Source organism: Poecilia latipinna, unplaced genomic scaffold (assembly GCF_001443285.1).
Source record: "Poecilia latipinna isolate Pla-1442-1.1 unplaced genomic scaffold, P_latipinna-1.0 Scaffold237, whole genome shotgun sequence".
Classification (NCBI taxonomy): domain Eukaryota; kingdom Metazoa; phylum Chordata; class Actinopteri; order Cyprinodontiformes; family Poeciliidae; genus Poecilia; species Poecilia latipinna.
Window position 1 is genome coordinate 345,784 of NW_015112853.1, and position 16,537 is coordinate 362,320.

At 38.8% G+C, this 16,537-nt stretch overlaps 1 protein-coding gene across 1 annotated transcript; it reads right to left on the reverse strand.

Annotated features, from left to right (window-relative positions):
* Positions 1-67: 67 nt before the first annotated feature.
* On the reverse strand, positions 68-13,519 carry gpr83 (G protein-coupled receptor 83). Its single transcript, XM_015032288.1, has 4 exons — positions 12,888-13,519; positions 12,025-12,150; positions 5,272-5,405; positions 68-4,015 (listed from the first exon to the last, which is right to left on the reverse strand). The coding sequence occupies exons 1-4, from the start codon at positions 13,323-13,325 to the stop codon at positions 3,298-3,300; spliced, it is 1,416 nt and encodes a 471-aa protein (XP_014887774.1). The 5' UTR covers positions 13,326-13,519; the 3' UTR covers positions 68-3,297.
* Between the last annotated feature and the right edge of the window lie 3,018 nt (positions 13,520-16,537).

Below are 16,537 nucleotides of genomic sequence, written 5' to 3' on the forward strand. Positions count from 1 at the left end.
AAAAACTGCGGGGCCCATTTGCATCATTTTTCTTCCTAATTTTCCCTTTTCCTTTTGGTCTCTTATTTAAAAAAAAAAAAAAAAAAAAAAAAAAGAGGTAAATAGATCTGCTGAAAACATGTATTTAATTTTTCAGGCATTTTTAAGGTTGCAATGAAAACATTGCAACCTCAATGTTTAACCTTTGGGTTAAATTGGGTGTGATGTAATTCCCAGAATTTATGCTAACCCTCCAATGCTGGAAGGCGTTGATGCGCTTGGTGACATCTACCAGGCTAATTAGCACAACAAGCTAATAGATTCTGCTGGATCCATGGTGTTACATGTTGGAGTCTGGGATTTTTTTCTGAACTGAAAGTCAGCAAGTTCTGCTTTTGAGCTTAAATGAAATTTCTCGGTACAAAGAAGGACCTGTAGTCATTAGTGCATTAGCATGTAGCATTGTATGCAGTAAGAGCTATATATACTAAAAGCAGCCAGGATGGACCAAAGGTTTGAGCTCATCACAATGCCAAAAAACTAGTTTATGCAGAATCAGGACAGAACCGAAAGAATACAGGCTGTCATGATTATTTTTTTCTATAAAAATGCATAATGTGCTATTTATCACTTCCTATTAAACAGGATTGTTGAATTCACACATTCATCCATTCTAATCTGAATCAAAGCTACACCCATTAAAACTGAGCTTTCTGAACTTTATAATAAAGCATAAATTTACATGGAAATGTCACAATGGAATATCAATTCTAAACTTTAAAACTTTAAACTCTTAGATAAAAGAAATGGGGAAAGGTGTGGGGGGAAAAAGTTTAAATCAGATAAAATGAGCTCTCCTTTGATATTGTTTGAAAAATGAGATTTTAAAAGGCATGAAGAAATAAATAAAATGAAAATAAAACAGATTTGCATATTCATAAATCTACTGAGTGACCATTCATATTTGTGATTGGTAGATTCCTTCCAGCAGTGCTTCTTGGCAGTGACTTTTAAACCGCCAGGAAGCTTGTTTATTTCCCCTTGGATTGTGACACATTTGAAAGGAAAATGCATTTGTGGTTTGAGCAGCAGCAGAGTTGAGGAAACTCGCCAATCCTTTCTGCCAATGCAAAAGAGCTTCTGGTGAAAAGCAGTGTGAAAGTGTGAGATGCCATCTCTGTCTCTGGAAAATCAAGGCTCGTCATCACGGGAGATATTCTTGATACATTCTGCAACCAGTGCAACCCATATCTTTTCATTCAGAGTCTAGACCAACGTCTGCCCTCCAAGCTGTCAGTATAAGAGCAAGGCTTATCAGAAACTATGCCTCCACTCTTAAGACGGAGAGATTATAGAGTAATCTGCCAGCAGACCTACAAAATCTGGTTGACAGCAGGATGTAATCCCACAGCAGTGATTGACCAAACTGGTGACCAGCTTGGTTAAACACTGCTGACCAAACTGGTCACCAGTTTGGTGATCTTGGGATCTTGGAGGTGCCAAGATGTATTTATGAAAGGCTAAGCGCTGCTGAGCCCCCTGGGTAGAAAATAGACAGTGTCTTGTTTCTTCATTCTTAAATTATCTAATCAAGAAATGGACACAAACCAGTAGTCAATTGCAAATTAAGTTGTCAGGTTATAACAAAAATGATTTAGTTATTTTTCATCTGCACAACCCATAGTTTACTCTCTGCTGCTCAACCCACCAATGCATTTTGTGGCACCATTTAAGGAGAAATGAAGGGGCTTTCAAATCCAAGAGGCATTGTTAAAGCAAAAAAAGCAATCAAACCAACACAATTTGCTTTCCTTTTGTGCCAAGTGTATCTGTGTTTCTATCTGATTCAGCTGCTTTAGTCCTTTATACCATTTGACAGACTGATTTGCCAAACAGGCTGGCACTAGGCTGTTTCCAGAAAGGGTTTATCTCACCTTTGTCTGAATGTCAAAGTGAAAGTCTTACCTTTACAGTCAAGAATCCAGATACAGTTTTTCCATACCTCATATACAGGCTCTGCTAGTAGTTGCATATTTTTATGTCATTGTGCTCACAGTGTAAAATACATTCCTAGCAACTGACATAAGATTTTGCTGTGACACATAACAGAAGCTGTAACATCGTACATAATGGTGAAGAAGTGTTAAAGCAAAGTGGCAACGCAGTTGATGAATTGTGATAATGTGTGGAAAAATAGCGAAAATGTGCAAAATGGAAAGCGAGAGATGTAAACAAAAGTATAGTAAAGATGGAGTGCAGTAATTTGTGTGTGTGTGTGGAGGGGGGGAGGGTATTACACCGGGAAAAAAAAGTCCTTTTTTGTTGTATGGCTCTGAAAGAAGTTCCACTGAGACGTCCATGTCTATTTTTCACAGCGTCTTTTGACTTAAGTATTGTTTGTTCCATGATTTTCCACTTTTATTAACACCATTATAGCAAGAAACGCATATCCAGGAAACTTCTGACTTACATTTTTGGCTCTACATTTATGAAAATATGTTAAGATCTTAGTAGAGGAACTCTATGTACACAGAAAAAAAAAGTTAGAGCAAAAATCAAAAATAGATCTTTTCCAACCATCCAGAAGCCCCAAAATGGAGATAACACTGAATAGACCTCATGATAAAGTCTTTTTTGTCCCTCCCGGAGTCTTAAGAGATGACCTAATTTGGGCCCTACAAGTTTTTTACTGTGTCAGCAGTGTCCACACAGAGTGTCGTTTCAGGAACTGACGATCTGACAGGACAACCCCTGTCTGGTTGTGACATTTGCCACGTTCCACCTGAACGCTAAGACTGTGTGAGTGTTATATAAACAAAGTGCCGACATTGTGGAATAAATGTACAAGACATCAAAGTGGTGCATAATTGTAAAACCGAAGGAAAAAGGAGAATGGTTTTCATCTTTTTCGCAAACATAAATAAGTGTGCAATGCATTTTTGTTCAGCACTCCTTATTTACACTCTTGAGTTCGGTGCATGAATGTGAAGTAGAAGAAAAAGGACAATTCCATATTGTTAACGATAAATATTGGGAAAGTGCTATTTGCAGTTTCATTCAATCCCTTTTACTTCAGATATTCCGAGATGAAATCCAGTGTGGTCGTCTGCCTTCTGAAGCCACTTCATTTGTAAATTGGAGTCCATCTGTGCGTAATTTCAACTCGGTAGAAATCCAAATGTTCTTCGAAGGCCTCAGAGGGTTTTTAGAGAACATTACTGAACAAACAACCTAATAAAGACCAATGAACACAACAGAAATGTTAAGAAGAAACCTTTGTAGGAGTTTAAAGCTGAGCTGGAGTGCAGCTGTGTCTAGTTATCGCGCAGCCACTATGGGCTCCACCGAGAAGATGTCTGTTTTCCCAGTGAGGGGATGCCTGGCCGTGAAGAGCACGTGTGCGTCTTTGAGGTTGTGGCTCTGACTGGAGGAGGCATGACTCTGCTGCAAGGAGTCCTGGCCTGGGCGTGACAAAGCGTGGCTCGGCCTGGAGGACTCGTGGTTGTCGGGCCAGGCGGCTCGGTGACATGGAGCACAGGCAACCGGGGGGCCTCGCTGGGGCTCCAACCCGACCGCCGCTCTCTGCCTCAGGCGGCACCTGTCGAGGAGCAGCCGCAGCTCCTGGCGGAAGGTGGGATTCAGGCAGCAGTAAATGAAAGGGTTGTAGCAGGTGGAGCTCATTGCGAGCCAGTGAAAGCAGAAGAAGAGGGTGTTTGAGGAGTGGATAGCCTGGCTGGACAGCAGCACCACGTAGCAGTTGAGCGGAAACCAGCAGACGGCAAACACCCCGACCACAAGGAGCAGCATGGCCAAGGTCCTCCGCCGCTTCCTCCTCTGCGTGGCGTGCTGAGCTGTGGTCGTGTCGCCAATGGCGTTGTGGCGCCACAGCCTGCGAGCCACCGTGGTGTAGGACGCAGTGATGATGAGGAGCGGCAGCATGTACAGCAGAATGAAGGTCAGGAGATCAATGTACTGCCAGTAGACATCTGATGGCTCAGGGAAATCTGGGACACAAAGGCTGCGCTCCATTTCTGGGCTGGTTGGGGAAAATCAGGAGAGTTGAGAGAGGAAAATAATTTAGGTCAGAACTTGGTACATTTCTTGAAATTGAAGAAGCCTTAGAAAAAAAATGCTCATGCTGTTTGATGAGCACCGAAAGTAAAACCAGTTTTGGTGGACTGCCTTGGTGAAGTATTTTTTTTTATCAACAAAAGATCACCAGGTCTGGAACAGATATTGAAATTTGTACCAAAATTGTGAAATTATTAGAATCCTTCATTTTCTGTGTGGCCAACCTAAAGCTAACAGGCATTCACCAGCTGATCCTCAGATTTATGTTGAGCACTTTGACTAGTCTACTCAAAACCTTTGAGTTAAGTTGGACTTGATGTCAGGCATCAAAGTCCCATTGCATAACCAAACCGCTTGAGGTTTAGGTCACAATCTGATGGCCGGACAAATAGTCTCCAAGATGGACTATTTGCAAAGCTTTCAAAATCACCCAAAAATGGATTTTACTTACTCTGTTTGTCTTTGTTTTACATTAAATCTGCTTAATGATGTCAAACATGCAAGTGTGACAACATACAAAAGCAGAAGAAATCTGTTACAAATTACATTTTCGAGTCGTTGTCGGCTTTGCAAAAATTTTTCCTTTCTTATTCTGGTTGGCAAAATAACTCAAGCTCAGACAGAATAAATGGAGAGCAGGTGAGAACATTAAGTTTCAATTATTATAACAGATTATCAATTGAATTTCAACCTAAACTTTGACTTGGCCATTGGAACGCATAAATATACTTTGACCTTAACCACTTCCTTGTAGTTCTGTTCGTACTTTTAAGGTTATTGTCCTGCTGGAAATTGAATCCCTGTCCTCATGCGACCTTTACCAGGTTTTATTATCTCTGCAGATAAAAAAAAGTCCCCGGTTGAGGATGTAACAAAAATAAGGAGGTAGAAACCCTTTCGTAAGGTTCTTTTAATCATCTTAAGGACACTTTTGTCATATCCGACTTTGTCTTTTGATTGTTCACCTTTTAATCCTCCCTTATCAACTGTTTTATTTGAGGAGCAAAGTTCATTTTTTACACAGCTCTCCTTTTACTATTTTAACAAGATCAAATTAAAAGAAAAAAAAACACCAATCTTCAAAAGAATGAACAGGATTGCTTATTTGCTTTGAAGTCATCAAGTCAAGTGTCACTCTTGTCTCTCAGGCACAAAATAGGAAGTGTGTGTTTGTTTCTCAACTAATTAAGTGTGAACAAGTTTGAGTGTCAAGAATCGTACCTGTAGGTGAAAGTCAGGAGTTTCTGGTAGATTGCATGTGGTAGGGAAAAGCAGCTGGCCATTATCCAGATAACAGCCACCCAAACACCGCCTTGAGCTGGGGTCATCCGCGGTCTGAGCGGATGCAGTATCACCTGAGGAAATGGAGCAAACAACACAGATGAACCTCTCCACAAACACACACACACACACACACGCACACGCACACACACCTACACACACACACACACACACTGCAAATCGATATGAAACACATTTGAAGAAGACATGAACAGCATTTAGGATTAACTACTCCCCACAAGTATTTGTCTATTTTTGGCCTTTGTTGTGATAAAAAAAGAAAAAAAAACTAGCCTTGATTTAAAAGACAATGATTAAACGTCAGTTTGTTTACTGGAAGCTCTATTGACCAGAGGCTTCAAGGGGGAGACACAATGTACCGTCGGCTTTTGTTGTCTAATAGAAATAAAGGCGGTAGAGGGGGGGGCTTTTTCTTTGTAGGTGGTTCGATAAGAAACTGAGTCTATCTACAAAAAAATTCAGAGGAGCTAAAAAAGAAAAAAATAAATAAAAAGATCTATTGAATTTTCCTGATGCTTTCATGGAACCTCTGTAATTAAAAAAAAAAAAAAAAAACTAAAAGTAGGTGCACAGGCTTGGATATAATGTTTTTGTCCATTCTATGCAGTTCAATGTTTTGGTGTTGATGAGAACACCAAAACATTGATGTCCGACAAGTAACAGGAGGAGAATGGTGAATAAATGAATCTCAGTAAACATAAAGAGACTCACGACAAGCAACAGCAAAAGAACCCAGAGGAACTAGGCAACAGACTCAGGTCAGCAGAGGATCTGACCATGAGAAAAAGGACTAAGTGACTGATAAAATACTACTATGAGGTGAGAGAATCACCAGATGGAAAAAGGCTGAAGGTGTGTGAGGAGCTGAGGGAATTACAGAAGTATGGAGCAGAAAATGTCAACATGAGAAACACTGAGCAGAAATGCAATCTTAACGACACACAGGAACTGATAGACCAGCAGATCTACTCAAACAGAGTCAAAATGACATATAAACGCTAAAAATCTATACAGACACCAAGAATAACATTTGGATGAATTGCGAAGAAACAATCCTGGCTTAATCCCAGGAAGATATGGTATAGCTCATTAACACTGGTATGTTTTAAGGTGAAAACCAGAATATTTTGAAAATGCTCAGCAATGTCAAGGTTAGAGTTGTTCCAGAAGCTTTTTATTACTCTAATTTATTCAAGAAAATAGTTTTATGGTATGTTTGCTGTCGGTGTTTTGCTGAAACACCCAGCGGAGTCAAATCAGAAGGGGGTCTGGATAAAGCAGGCTAACATCAATGCCACTGAAAATTCATGAAGCATGAATTGAAAAGCCAGTGGGTTGTCTTTTCTGGCAGGAGACCAGTCCATCTTAATGACCTCTATCACTTCTGATAGAAGTAGCCGGCCAAATAAAAAATCCACTCAGAATCATGCCAGGAGCTTGTTGACACCTACGCCAAAAGTGTGTTTTCTCTGCAGTTTAAGGGTAAATAAACAAATCGTAATAGTGACAGTCGTGGAAGTGTCCATGTTTGAGCCTGTGGATAAAAGAAAATATACATCATATTTAAGATTATGTGTCTCGTTCTAGTTTAAAAACAAAATGGCAATGATTGTTTTTATAATGACTCACAAAAAAACAACAATGGACAGACATGACATAGCACTGAAATCGGTATTCTGGAGAAAACTTTGATTTTGTTTTTCATAGAAAGAAACATTAAAATAAAGTTGTTGTTTTTTTTGTTTTTTTTTGTTTGTTTTTTTTATTGAGCAAAAGAAAATCTGAATTTGCTTTCTAAATTCTCTTGAGAATTGGACCAGAGCCAATATAATAATCCACTTTCCACTAAATATTGTAATTCTGAGAATAAACTTTCATAAATTCTTGCTGGCATAGACAATGTTATCCTTGAGACAGACACATTTTTTTATAGATTTCAAATGAATAAAAGTGTTGCATTTAATGGTACTGATATTTTTTGATACGTAATATAATAAAAAAAGTTCAAGACCATTTTTTTTTTAAAAGAAAATGCATCGAAGATTCTGTGCAAAAATAAGGTAAATGTGCACAGTACGCTTGGAACCCTGTACATAAAACACAAGCCGGGAAAGGTTAATTTAATAGATATAATTATGCATGTGCAAGGTGCTCAGTAATGGCTCCTTGGGAGCGACTTTCAGGTCAGACTCTGAAGGAGATAGAATAGTGAGAGACTGGCAAATCAAACCTAGGTGTGCAGGCAAAATGGAAACACATTCCTCCATACAAAAAATGCACATCTCTATACACCCACCAGCTCCAATCCTCCATCTGGTCCCCAACACACACCATGATAACAGCAGCCTGTGATGCAACAAGACTAATGCAATGGGATGGATAGTTAGATCAGCAACCCTTTACAACATCGAGACAATTTAATAAGTTGGACTGAACATGCATTATTGGGTGTCAAAGGCAGGTAAATCTGGCAGTCGTCTGTGTAGTAGTGGAAAGAGACGACACATTTTTGAGGGGGGAAAAAATACCACAAAAGCGGTTAGTCTAATGGCTATCCACACAGACTTGCTAGAATGAATGCAAATCATTTTCTTGAAGTGAGGAGGAAGAATTACACACTGATATTGACCAAAGGATATAGAGGTGTGTCAAGAGGATCTGGGCACAACCTAGCACTTTTCACAAAATAATTAAAAAGTAGAATGCTGAGAAATTACCCTTTTATTACAGCATCTTCATCATGCTTGTTACAAATCACTGTTCGGTGGGTATGTTTCAAACACTTGCTGTTTCTTTCTGAGGCAATAAAAGTGGCATCAGTGAAATTTTATAACTTTAATAGATGGAGAATTCAAACCCTTGCTAAAGACTTTTTCGTTTTGATAAATATCTGAACGTGGAAATCTATCTACACAGAGATTATTCTGCAGCTCACTTCCTATAGTTCTGCGACTTAAAATCAGCTTGAAGTTCCACTGTGGGTAACGTTCATGCTCCTAGTCAGGTGCAAATCCTCTAATTGAAAGGAGAATAAGCTGTTTGGCTTTGGTGGAGGGCAATTTGGCAGAGTTTCATGAGCCTTAAGCCACAAATTCAACAGTCACAATTGTTTTTTGTTTTTTTGTTTTTTTCAACATAATCTGCCACTTTTTGCAGAAACTATTGCAAAAATCACTGTTACAACAGAAAAAAATAATAATTTCCTATTCTTGCCGAGTTTAATCAGTTTATATAAAACAGGACAGTCAGACAATTATGGATGAAAAGCAGAAATTATCTTGGCAGGTGACCATGACCTGCCGCATCCAAATCTGATGTCATGTCAGCCACTTCAAGCACTCAACATGCAAAGGTAAAGTAAGATTAAATATCGTTGTTACATGGCACTTGAGAAACACTTATGTAATTAATTCAGAAACAGAAAATGCTTCATAATTGTCATGAATTCTCAATGCAGCGCACTTCGTTTAGTTGTTTCTGATCATTTCAAACATCCAAGTTATTCATCGAGTCTAGATAGATTATAATCAATAGATTCCCACTTGTCTGTGGAATCAGAGCAGTACTCAAGTTTGATCACTCAAAGGGATGGAACAAATTTTTAAAAACTTGGATGACAAAGAAGCCTTCATTTTGTTGATTGTTCCAAGTAAAGTGTTTTGGTCACTCATGCTGTATTTTAGTGAGAAGCATGGTTCGCTTTAGTCATCAGATTTATTGAAATTACCTTGGGTTTGTTTTTATGTTTCTGTAACTTATGACATGAAGTGACAACTTACAGCAGGAATACTGCAATGCTACTCTTGTCAAATGTTTTGACAAATTAGTTCATAAATGTGCTGATGTCAAAAAGCAGTTTTTTGTGAAATAAAAAGACCAAGATCATGCATAACCCAGATACTTTCATTAATCCGATTTGTCATCATCTGCTCATTGTGCGCAGGTTCATCAAGTGCATCTTTCATCTCCTGCTTGCACAGCCTCTCAGCCTCTGAGGAGATTCAATTTATTTTGTTTCCTAAAAGCAAGGTTTTTGTGTACTTTGGTACTTTTGCACCCTGTCTGACTATTCTCAAACAAATTGTCCCATTGCTCATCACCTCTTTGTTTATCCACATGTTGGCTGCATGCAAACTGGCCGTTCGTAAGACAGTCCATTTTAATGCAGCACAAGTTGGTGCATTCTGACCATAACCAACCATTAGTTCAGTAACACATGTAAAAATTAACTAATGGTATAATAGCTAAAATGTGTAGAAACATGTAGAACTGAATTTCAAGTTAGGATAAAGCGCATACAAAAAAAAAAAATTCAACTGGAAGAACCGAGTGCGGTATTTTTGATGCAAAGATAATGGATCAAAAGAGACCACTCTTCGTTTTCTTCAATGAGGAATAAATGGATCCTGAAGATGTGATCCATGTTTGGGGTCTATTGAGGATCCATTAAGAACTAGAATTAGGCTGTAAAGCATCAATATTAGCCAAACACCGTAGAGAGAACATTACACTTGCCAACCACTAAAACATTCATAAAAGGAGCAGCACTTTGCAAATGCTTATAGCCATCTTTTCTATTCCACAAACCATAATGAGACACAAATAAGTGCACAACTGAAAGCAACACCTCCCCCACTCCACCCTTCCCGAGTACATAGTTTGCACAAGAATCTTTTGGAAATAAAAGTTGCAGAGGTGTGTTTTACACAACACTGCACTCACTTTGTGACATGGTGTGGAAACAATCATCTTGTCTTCAATGGGAAAAGAACAAATGAGATGGTTGCAACTTTCAGGAGGAGCAGGAAGAGCTCAAACACATATATTTGCATCATTTGGGGGAAAGAAAAAAAGTTGAGGTGGTGGAGAATTAAAAATACCTCCAGTCCACAGACCGGACTGGAGGCACAACTATGAAGCTGTCTACAAAAGGGACACAGCAGGCTGTACTTTTTCAGGAATCTCAGATCCTTCAAGGTTTGCAGCACTAAGGATACAATAATAATAATAATAATAATAATAATAATAATAATAATAATAATAATAATAATAATAATAATAATAATAATAAATCATGACAACAATAAGAATGATAATAAAGACTTCATAGATCTCCATGATGACTTTGTAGATGTCAGTCATTGTGTGTGTGTGTGTGTTTTAACTTATTTAACAATGCTTCACAATAAAGTCCCATTTTGTTCCAATACACACAATAAACTCAATGCACTGCTGATGAAGCTGTACGTCCTAAAAGCATTAAAAACTACAGTGCTGTGTGATTCCAAAGCAGCAGTGGGGGTGAAATATAATTTACTGTATTCAGATAGGCTTTATTTTTCCAATTGTCTTGGTCTTTGTTGTATTTGGTGTCATTGTGAGTGTTGTTGCTGCATGAACTCATCATTTTCTTCATTCATTTATTCATTCAGCCAGACAAAAGAAAAAGACAGAAGACTGAGACACAGCTTTAGAGAACATGTCCATAGTTCATAAAAGCGTAGGATATCTCCAGATACAATGTGCTTTCAGCGTGCGCTTTTCAATCACATCTTAGCTGAAAGGGACCCCGGCCCGACGCGTTTCATTGTTACCTCTGGTCAAAGAAGCAGAATCTAATATGAAGTTGAAGAAAAGAACATTTCATTTGTATTTTATTTGAAGTAACAAATGAAAATGCAATCGGAGGGTGTTTTTTATTGCTTTTTTTTTTTTTACCTATTCTTACATTTTCTACCATTCCATTTTTCTCTGTAGTTTCACTTAAATTACAACTAAACTTCTTTTGTGCTTTTAAGATTAAATTAAGGGACGTAGTGAATCAAAATGACGACAAAATGACTAAAAAAGCAGACCAAACTTTAAAAGTTTATAAAGCCTCGAAAACTATTGCCTCATTCACCACTGAGAGATCACAATCTGGCTCACTGGAAACAAATACATACAGAAATAAAGAATGACTCAATCTTTTTGTACGGATCTGAAAGCTAGTAGCACAGTTAATCTGCCTGAAATGCTGTTTTTAAAAAGCATCTTTGAAGATGGAGCATGTTCACATTTAATGAATCTCACATTCAATATTAATTTCAAGAAGAGTTTTCATATTGCACCTGTTAAAACAAAGACAAAGCAGATTTCAGATAATTACAGCTAAGGTGTCATGACGTTCCCTGAATGGGATCCTTTCAGGTTGCTGGTTTTATGTCACCTCGTCTCCTCTCATCTTCAGCCTGTAATATGGAAATCAATCAAAAGCTGCCATTATGAGGAAAGCCTTATTCTGAAGAAGGAAAGAGGAGAGGAGGCGTGTTTGTAGAGTTATATGAGGAAATGCAAACAGAAGTGTTTTTGACCTTCTGCAGACCTAAAAATAGGAAGGATGCTGTGAAGATTCATATTGTCAGCAACACAGACTTTCTTCTCGAACTTTGCAAAAATCAAATCTAAGATGAAATTAAATTCTAAAAGTGTTCATGTGTTTAAAGGTGTCCTGTGTTCAATATTTCCTATCTTGTCACTCCTCACCTGAATACAGACTTAGACTTAGACTGAATACAGACCCTTAGCAAAGGAGAGCACTAGAGAGAAGATCGTCTTTTGATTTGACTAAAAAAAAACCCTGCAATTCAGCAAAGACCGAGGGCAAACCCTGTAGTGCATGCACGAGCTGACCTGTCTTCGGTCCAGAGCGATGGCGGTGAGGGTCAGAGTGGACACATGCAGAGAGCAATACTGTACAAAGCGACTGATGTGACACATTGTCCTCCCAAACACCCAGGTCCTGTGCACAAAGCGGACCTGAGGGAACACAAACACCCGGGAGCTCAGATTACAGCTACGAATTCAACAAGGGTAAAGTTTATTAAGCTTTGGAGAATATATTAGTACAGCGCTGCTCCTCCCCCACCTGAGTCTGTAACATATTGAAAGAAAGATCACTTCTTCTTTTTTTTTCATACAAACAAAACAGGCATATTTGACTGCTTGGAAATAATTCAAACTCCTAAAGACATGGACGGTGACAGAGTAAGCTGCACCTCTTTCTTGATAGAGTAATTCTGATTTCAAACCACAGCTGAAAAGCTGCAAGGTGATTAGCTTTAAGCAAAGCTACTTAAGATCTTATTTTAAATATTTGGTTATTTAACTCAAGGTTATAATACAGAGTCTCATACAAGTTTATGCCTCACTAATGAATACATTTATTTTAATCATACAAGAACTAGAAGTATTTAAATTATACAGTCACTCCAAATTAATCTCATTGAAAATAATTGATAATTTACTATTTCAGATTATTGATAGCTATTATTATTGCTTATAAATACTGACTGAAATCTACCAACATAAAACTTGTTCACACTTTTACATTTTATTTAACGTATTTTTAGTGCTGTAGAGACATTACGCACGGGTGCGTTAAATGCTCAACAAAGCAACAGTAGCTGTTGGTGAGCTTCACTGAAAGTGGGACCCTTTCAAACTCGTCGACAAAATATTTGGCGAGCGGGACAGTTCCGGTAAAGTTGTCTTACCAGAGTGAACGGTGTGTTAAGCACTGTGATGAAGATATCGGCCACGGCCAGGTTCAGGATGAATAAGCTGGTGGAGGACTGAGTGCGCTTGTTTTTGGCCACCACATGGCACACCAGCGTGTTTCCGAACAGAGACACCACGATGATGAGCGAGTAGGCGGCCACCAGCAGCACCTTGACCCAGCACTCCTGCGACTCCTTCGCCCTGCTCCTCCTATTGGCCAGGGCGCGCCAGTCCTCCAGCATCCCGTCGTCGAAGTCCAGCAGGAAAACACCCGAAGTCCGGTTCCCCGACTTGGCCGAAACATTCAGTAAACTCTCCGTGTGTGAGAACATCTCCTCTCCCAGAAGTGAGGAGTCGTTGAGCGTTTGTTCCGCAGCTGCCCGCTGAGAGCCGAACATCCAGACAACAAATGGCCAAACACACGCAGCTCGCATTTTTTTTCTCTCTCTCTCTCTGCCCTCCGAAGCGTGCGGTCTCTCCGTGCTCTAGCTGTGCCTCTGAGGTGCTGTTGGTGCTGAAGCTGCAGCAACAAGTAGTGATGCAGCTCTGCAGCGCTGATGTCTTCAAACGCGCGGAGCATCATCTGACTGACAGCGGTCCAGGTGGGCTGCAGCTAACTCTGCCAGGACCCCTGGCCGCTCACAGTCCTCCCATTAAACACACACACACACACACGCACACACACACACACACAACCTCACTCACACACATTGCCTCTTCCATTGATGTTTTTTAAGCCAGTCTGACTCCTAAGTCACACTTTGAAGTTCCATATCAGTAAAAAAAAAAAAAGGCTTTTGCTGTCTGCGATTATTGATTTGCACTCGGAAAGCTGTTTGTCTATTCAACGTGACTGTTTTAAAAGTCAAACTCTGCTGTGTTTATCCCCGGAGACTTTCCAGGCGCTCTAAATCTAAATCCTTTTAATAGGAAAAATGGTTGAAATGCATGTAAATGAAGTGGTGTTTGCCCTTCACTCCCATCTTTTATTTCCCATTTGCTTTCACTTGCTCAGAGAATATTGCCTCATTACTGGCTGAGTTATCTTGTGTAACCTAAAAACATTTACTGCAGATGTATGAACTCCCGTGTGAGCTCTTTGTTTTGTCACACAGAACTTACAGATTTCTATTTTGATGTATTGTGATGATACTCAAACTCTTTAGACACAAAGCATACTTCATTTTTAAAGGAAAGAGGCTGTTTGTATCGGCTGTCCTAAACACTAAGAATTGGTTGTGCCATCGCCTTGACAACAGCAACAATAACTGGCATCAAGCACAACCTAAAACTGGCAGGGGCTTGAATGGGCATTCTCTTTCAGTATATTTGGTAAAGAGGAGAATCAATTGTTATTTCAATTCTTTCAAGTCATCCTGGTCCTTCAAAAATATAAATCCACTTTGATTTCCTAATTCTATAGATGTATAAGACACTTTACGTTTTTACTCCAGGCAATTCAAACTACTCATAAAAGTAGTAATATTTTTACAACCACTCAAAACCATCCTGTTTCTTTGCAAGCTTGCGATATTTTAAAAGACGTTGCAAAAGTAGCTTTGCTCCGTAGTTCATGAAGGTCAAAGCATGTTTAGACTGTTGCTGCCTTTTATACATTTGACTGATGATGGCAAAGTATTCTGCAAGATGTGCTTAAAAACATTTGTATTGGATAAGAAGATGCCAAGGAAGCGTCAGGCCACTGAAACTCTCTATTCTTAATTCTTGAATGGTACTGAAGTGATTAATAAATACAAAAGAAACAATTTTGTTGCATTAGCAGGTACTTTTGTGACAAAGAGCAAAGAAACAGACAAAAAAAACAACCTTCACAAGACTTCAAGCAGTCTGAAGAATCATTTCTCTTCTAGACAAATTTCAGAGAACACAAAAATGTGCAGATACTTTCTTAAAATTGTTTGAATTAGAAAATAAGTCAATTTTACAGGGACATCGCATTTGACTGAGATAAATTTTAGAAAGGATGACACCAGTATAGATTTAAATGCACATGCACAAGCACTGTCTGGACTAATTTCTGTAATATGTTTGCACAAAAGTAACTCATATGGTAATGAGACATTTATTCAGAATGTCTTCTTCATCTTAATGCTTGCCTCTGTTTTATTATGTCAACATCCTGTGCTCATAAGGCGTTGAAAACAGATGCTGAGATCTCTATAATATGAGTCACTAAAGAGCTCTCATGAGATAAATGTCACCTTGCAGTTTTACTCATCTAACTGACGCCACATGATTCAGTTTTAAGAACTTTATGTGGGGAAAAAAAATTCTGTTTTGTTCATTTCTGTCCTCTTCACTACTCATATATTTTTCCTTTTCTGTCTTGAGTCATTCTTCAGCTGGTGTCGGATAATAAGACGTCTCTGCTTCGGATAGCAAACATGCTTTGTTTGGTATTTTAGCCCGATTTATTCAAACACAAGACAGAGCCGTTCACTTCAGAGTAATTCCTACCGGAAGTCCTTCACTCTGAACCCAACATTAAGGGACATATTTTGTACCACCTGGTTTGACAGCCATTGACTTAAAGCTATTGTTTTTGTGCGGTGTCTGAACACAATTGAAGGATGTTATACATTTGGTTAGCTAGCATAAGCAGTTGAGAAAAATGAAACAAGTAATGTTTTCTAAAAAAAAAAAAAAGACAGCCATGAGTGCATCCATTCAATAAATGTGGTGCTTTTCAGTATTGCAGAAAGCATTTTCAACACCTAGTCACCCCTATGCTGTTTTTATTGGTGAAGATTATCTAAGATCATAGCAAGAATATATACCCATCTAGCCTAAGAAAATATCAATTTGAGGGCAAAGATGTCAGGAGGAAAAATTTGAAGCCACTGCAGGCTCAAACTCAAAAGGTTTTTAAGATCAAAACTTGTGTCTCTTGTAATGCTGCTACGAATAGGCACAACACGTTCTGTGGCAGAAGACTTCATTTTATGCCTCCAAAATTAGGATTTGAAACAACCAAACCACAAAAGAAGTAGTCATGCAGGGTGAAATGACCAGCATCAAAACGACCCCAGTTCATACCCCCAGTTTGAACCCATGCACTCCTCTTTTTACATCCTTGTAAATGCAGTTTATAATTTTAAAGTATGGGGGAAAAAAGTCCTCTAGGGAAATTAGATCATGCTCACATACTGAAATCATGGTGTATCGTTTTTGTTTTTGTTTTTTTTTGTTTTTTGTTTTTTTTAGGAGACCAAGCCACAGAAGAAATTGTCAGACAAGAAAAGTTCTGTCATTACACATTTTAGGACATCCTCAGATTTCAGGAAAACATCCTCACACATTAGAACAAAGCCAGATGTCAGACCAAGGCCGTTTTTTCTACGAATTTTTAGACCTTATTGTATGAGGTCGTTTTTTCTGACGTTTTTATATGGAGATCTTTTCGTCTAAAGCCGTTTTCACTGAGAGATTTTATCCTAACACCGTGTTTTCTGGGACATTTTCGACTGAGGCCACACCAATAAGGGCCAGAAAGCAGCGCAAGAAGCATCTGAACTGAACTACGAGAAATTAAATCAGCGAAGAAGTATGGAAGCAGGGGAGGCTTATGGGTAATGCTGTTCTTCTACCCGAACGCTCAATTCTTGATGCTTGCAAGGAACTACAC

Excerpts from the sequence above, each read along its gene's own strand:
- gpr83 (XM_015032288.1), bottom strand. The coding sequence starts at position 13,325 with ATGCGAGCTGCGTGTGTTTGGCCATTTGTTGTCTGGATGTTCGGCTCT. Across the intron at positions 12,151-12,887 it reads TTAACACACCGTTCACTCTG|GTCCGCTTTGTGCACAGGAC; the intron begins GTAAGACAACTT and ends GTGTTCCCTCAG. Across the intron at positions 4,016-5,271 it reads CTCCTGACTTTCACCTACAG|CCCAGAAATGGAGCGCAGCC; the intron begins GTACGATTCTTG and ends TTCCCCAACCAG.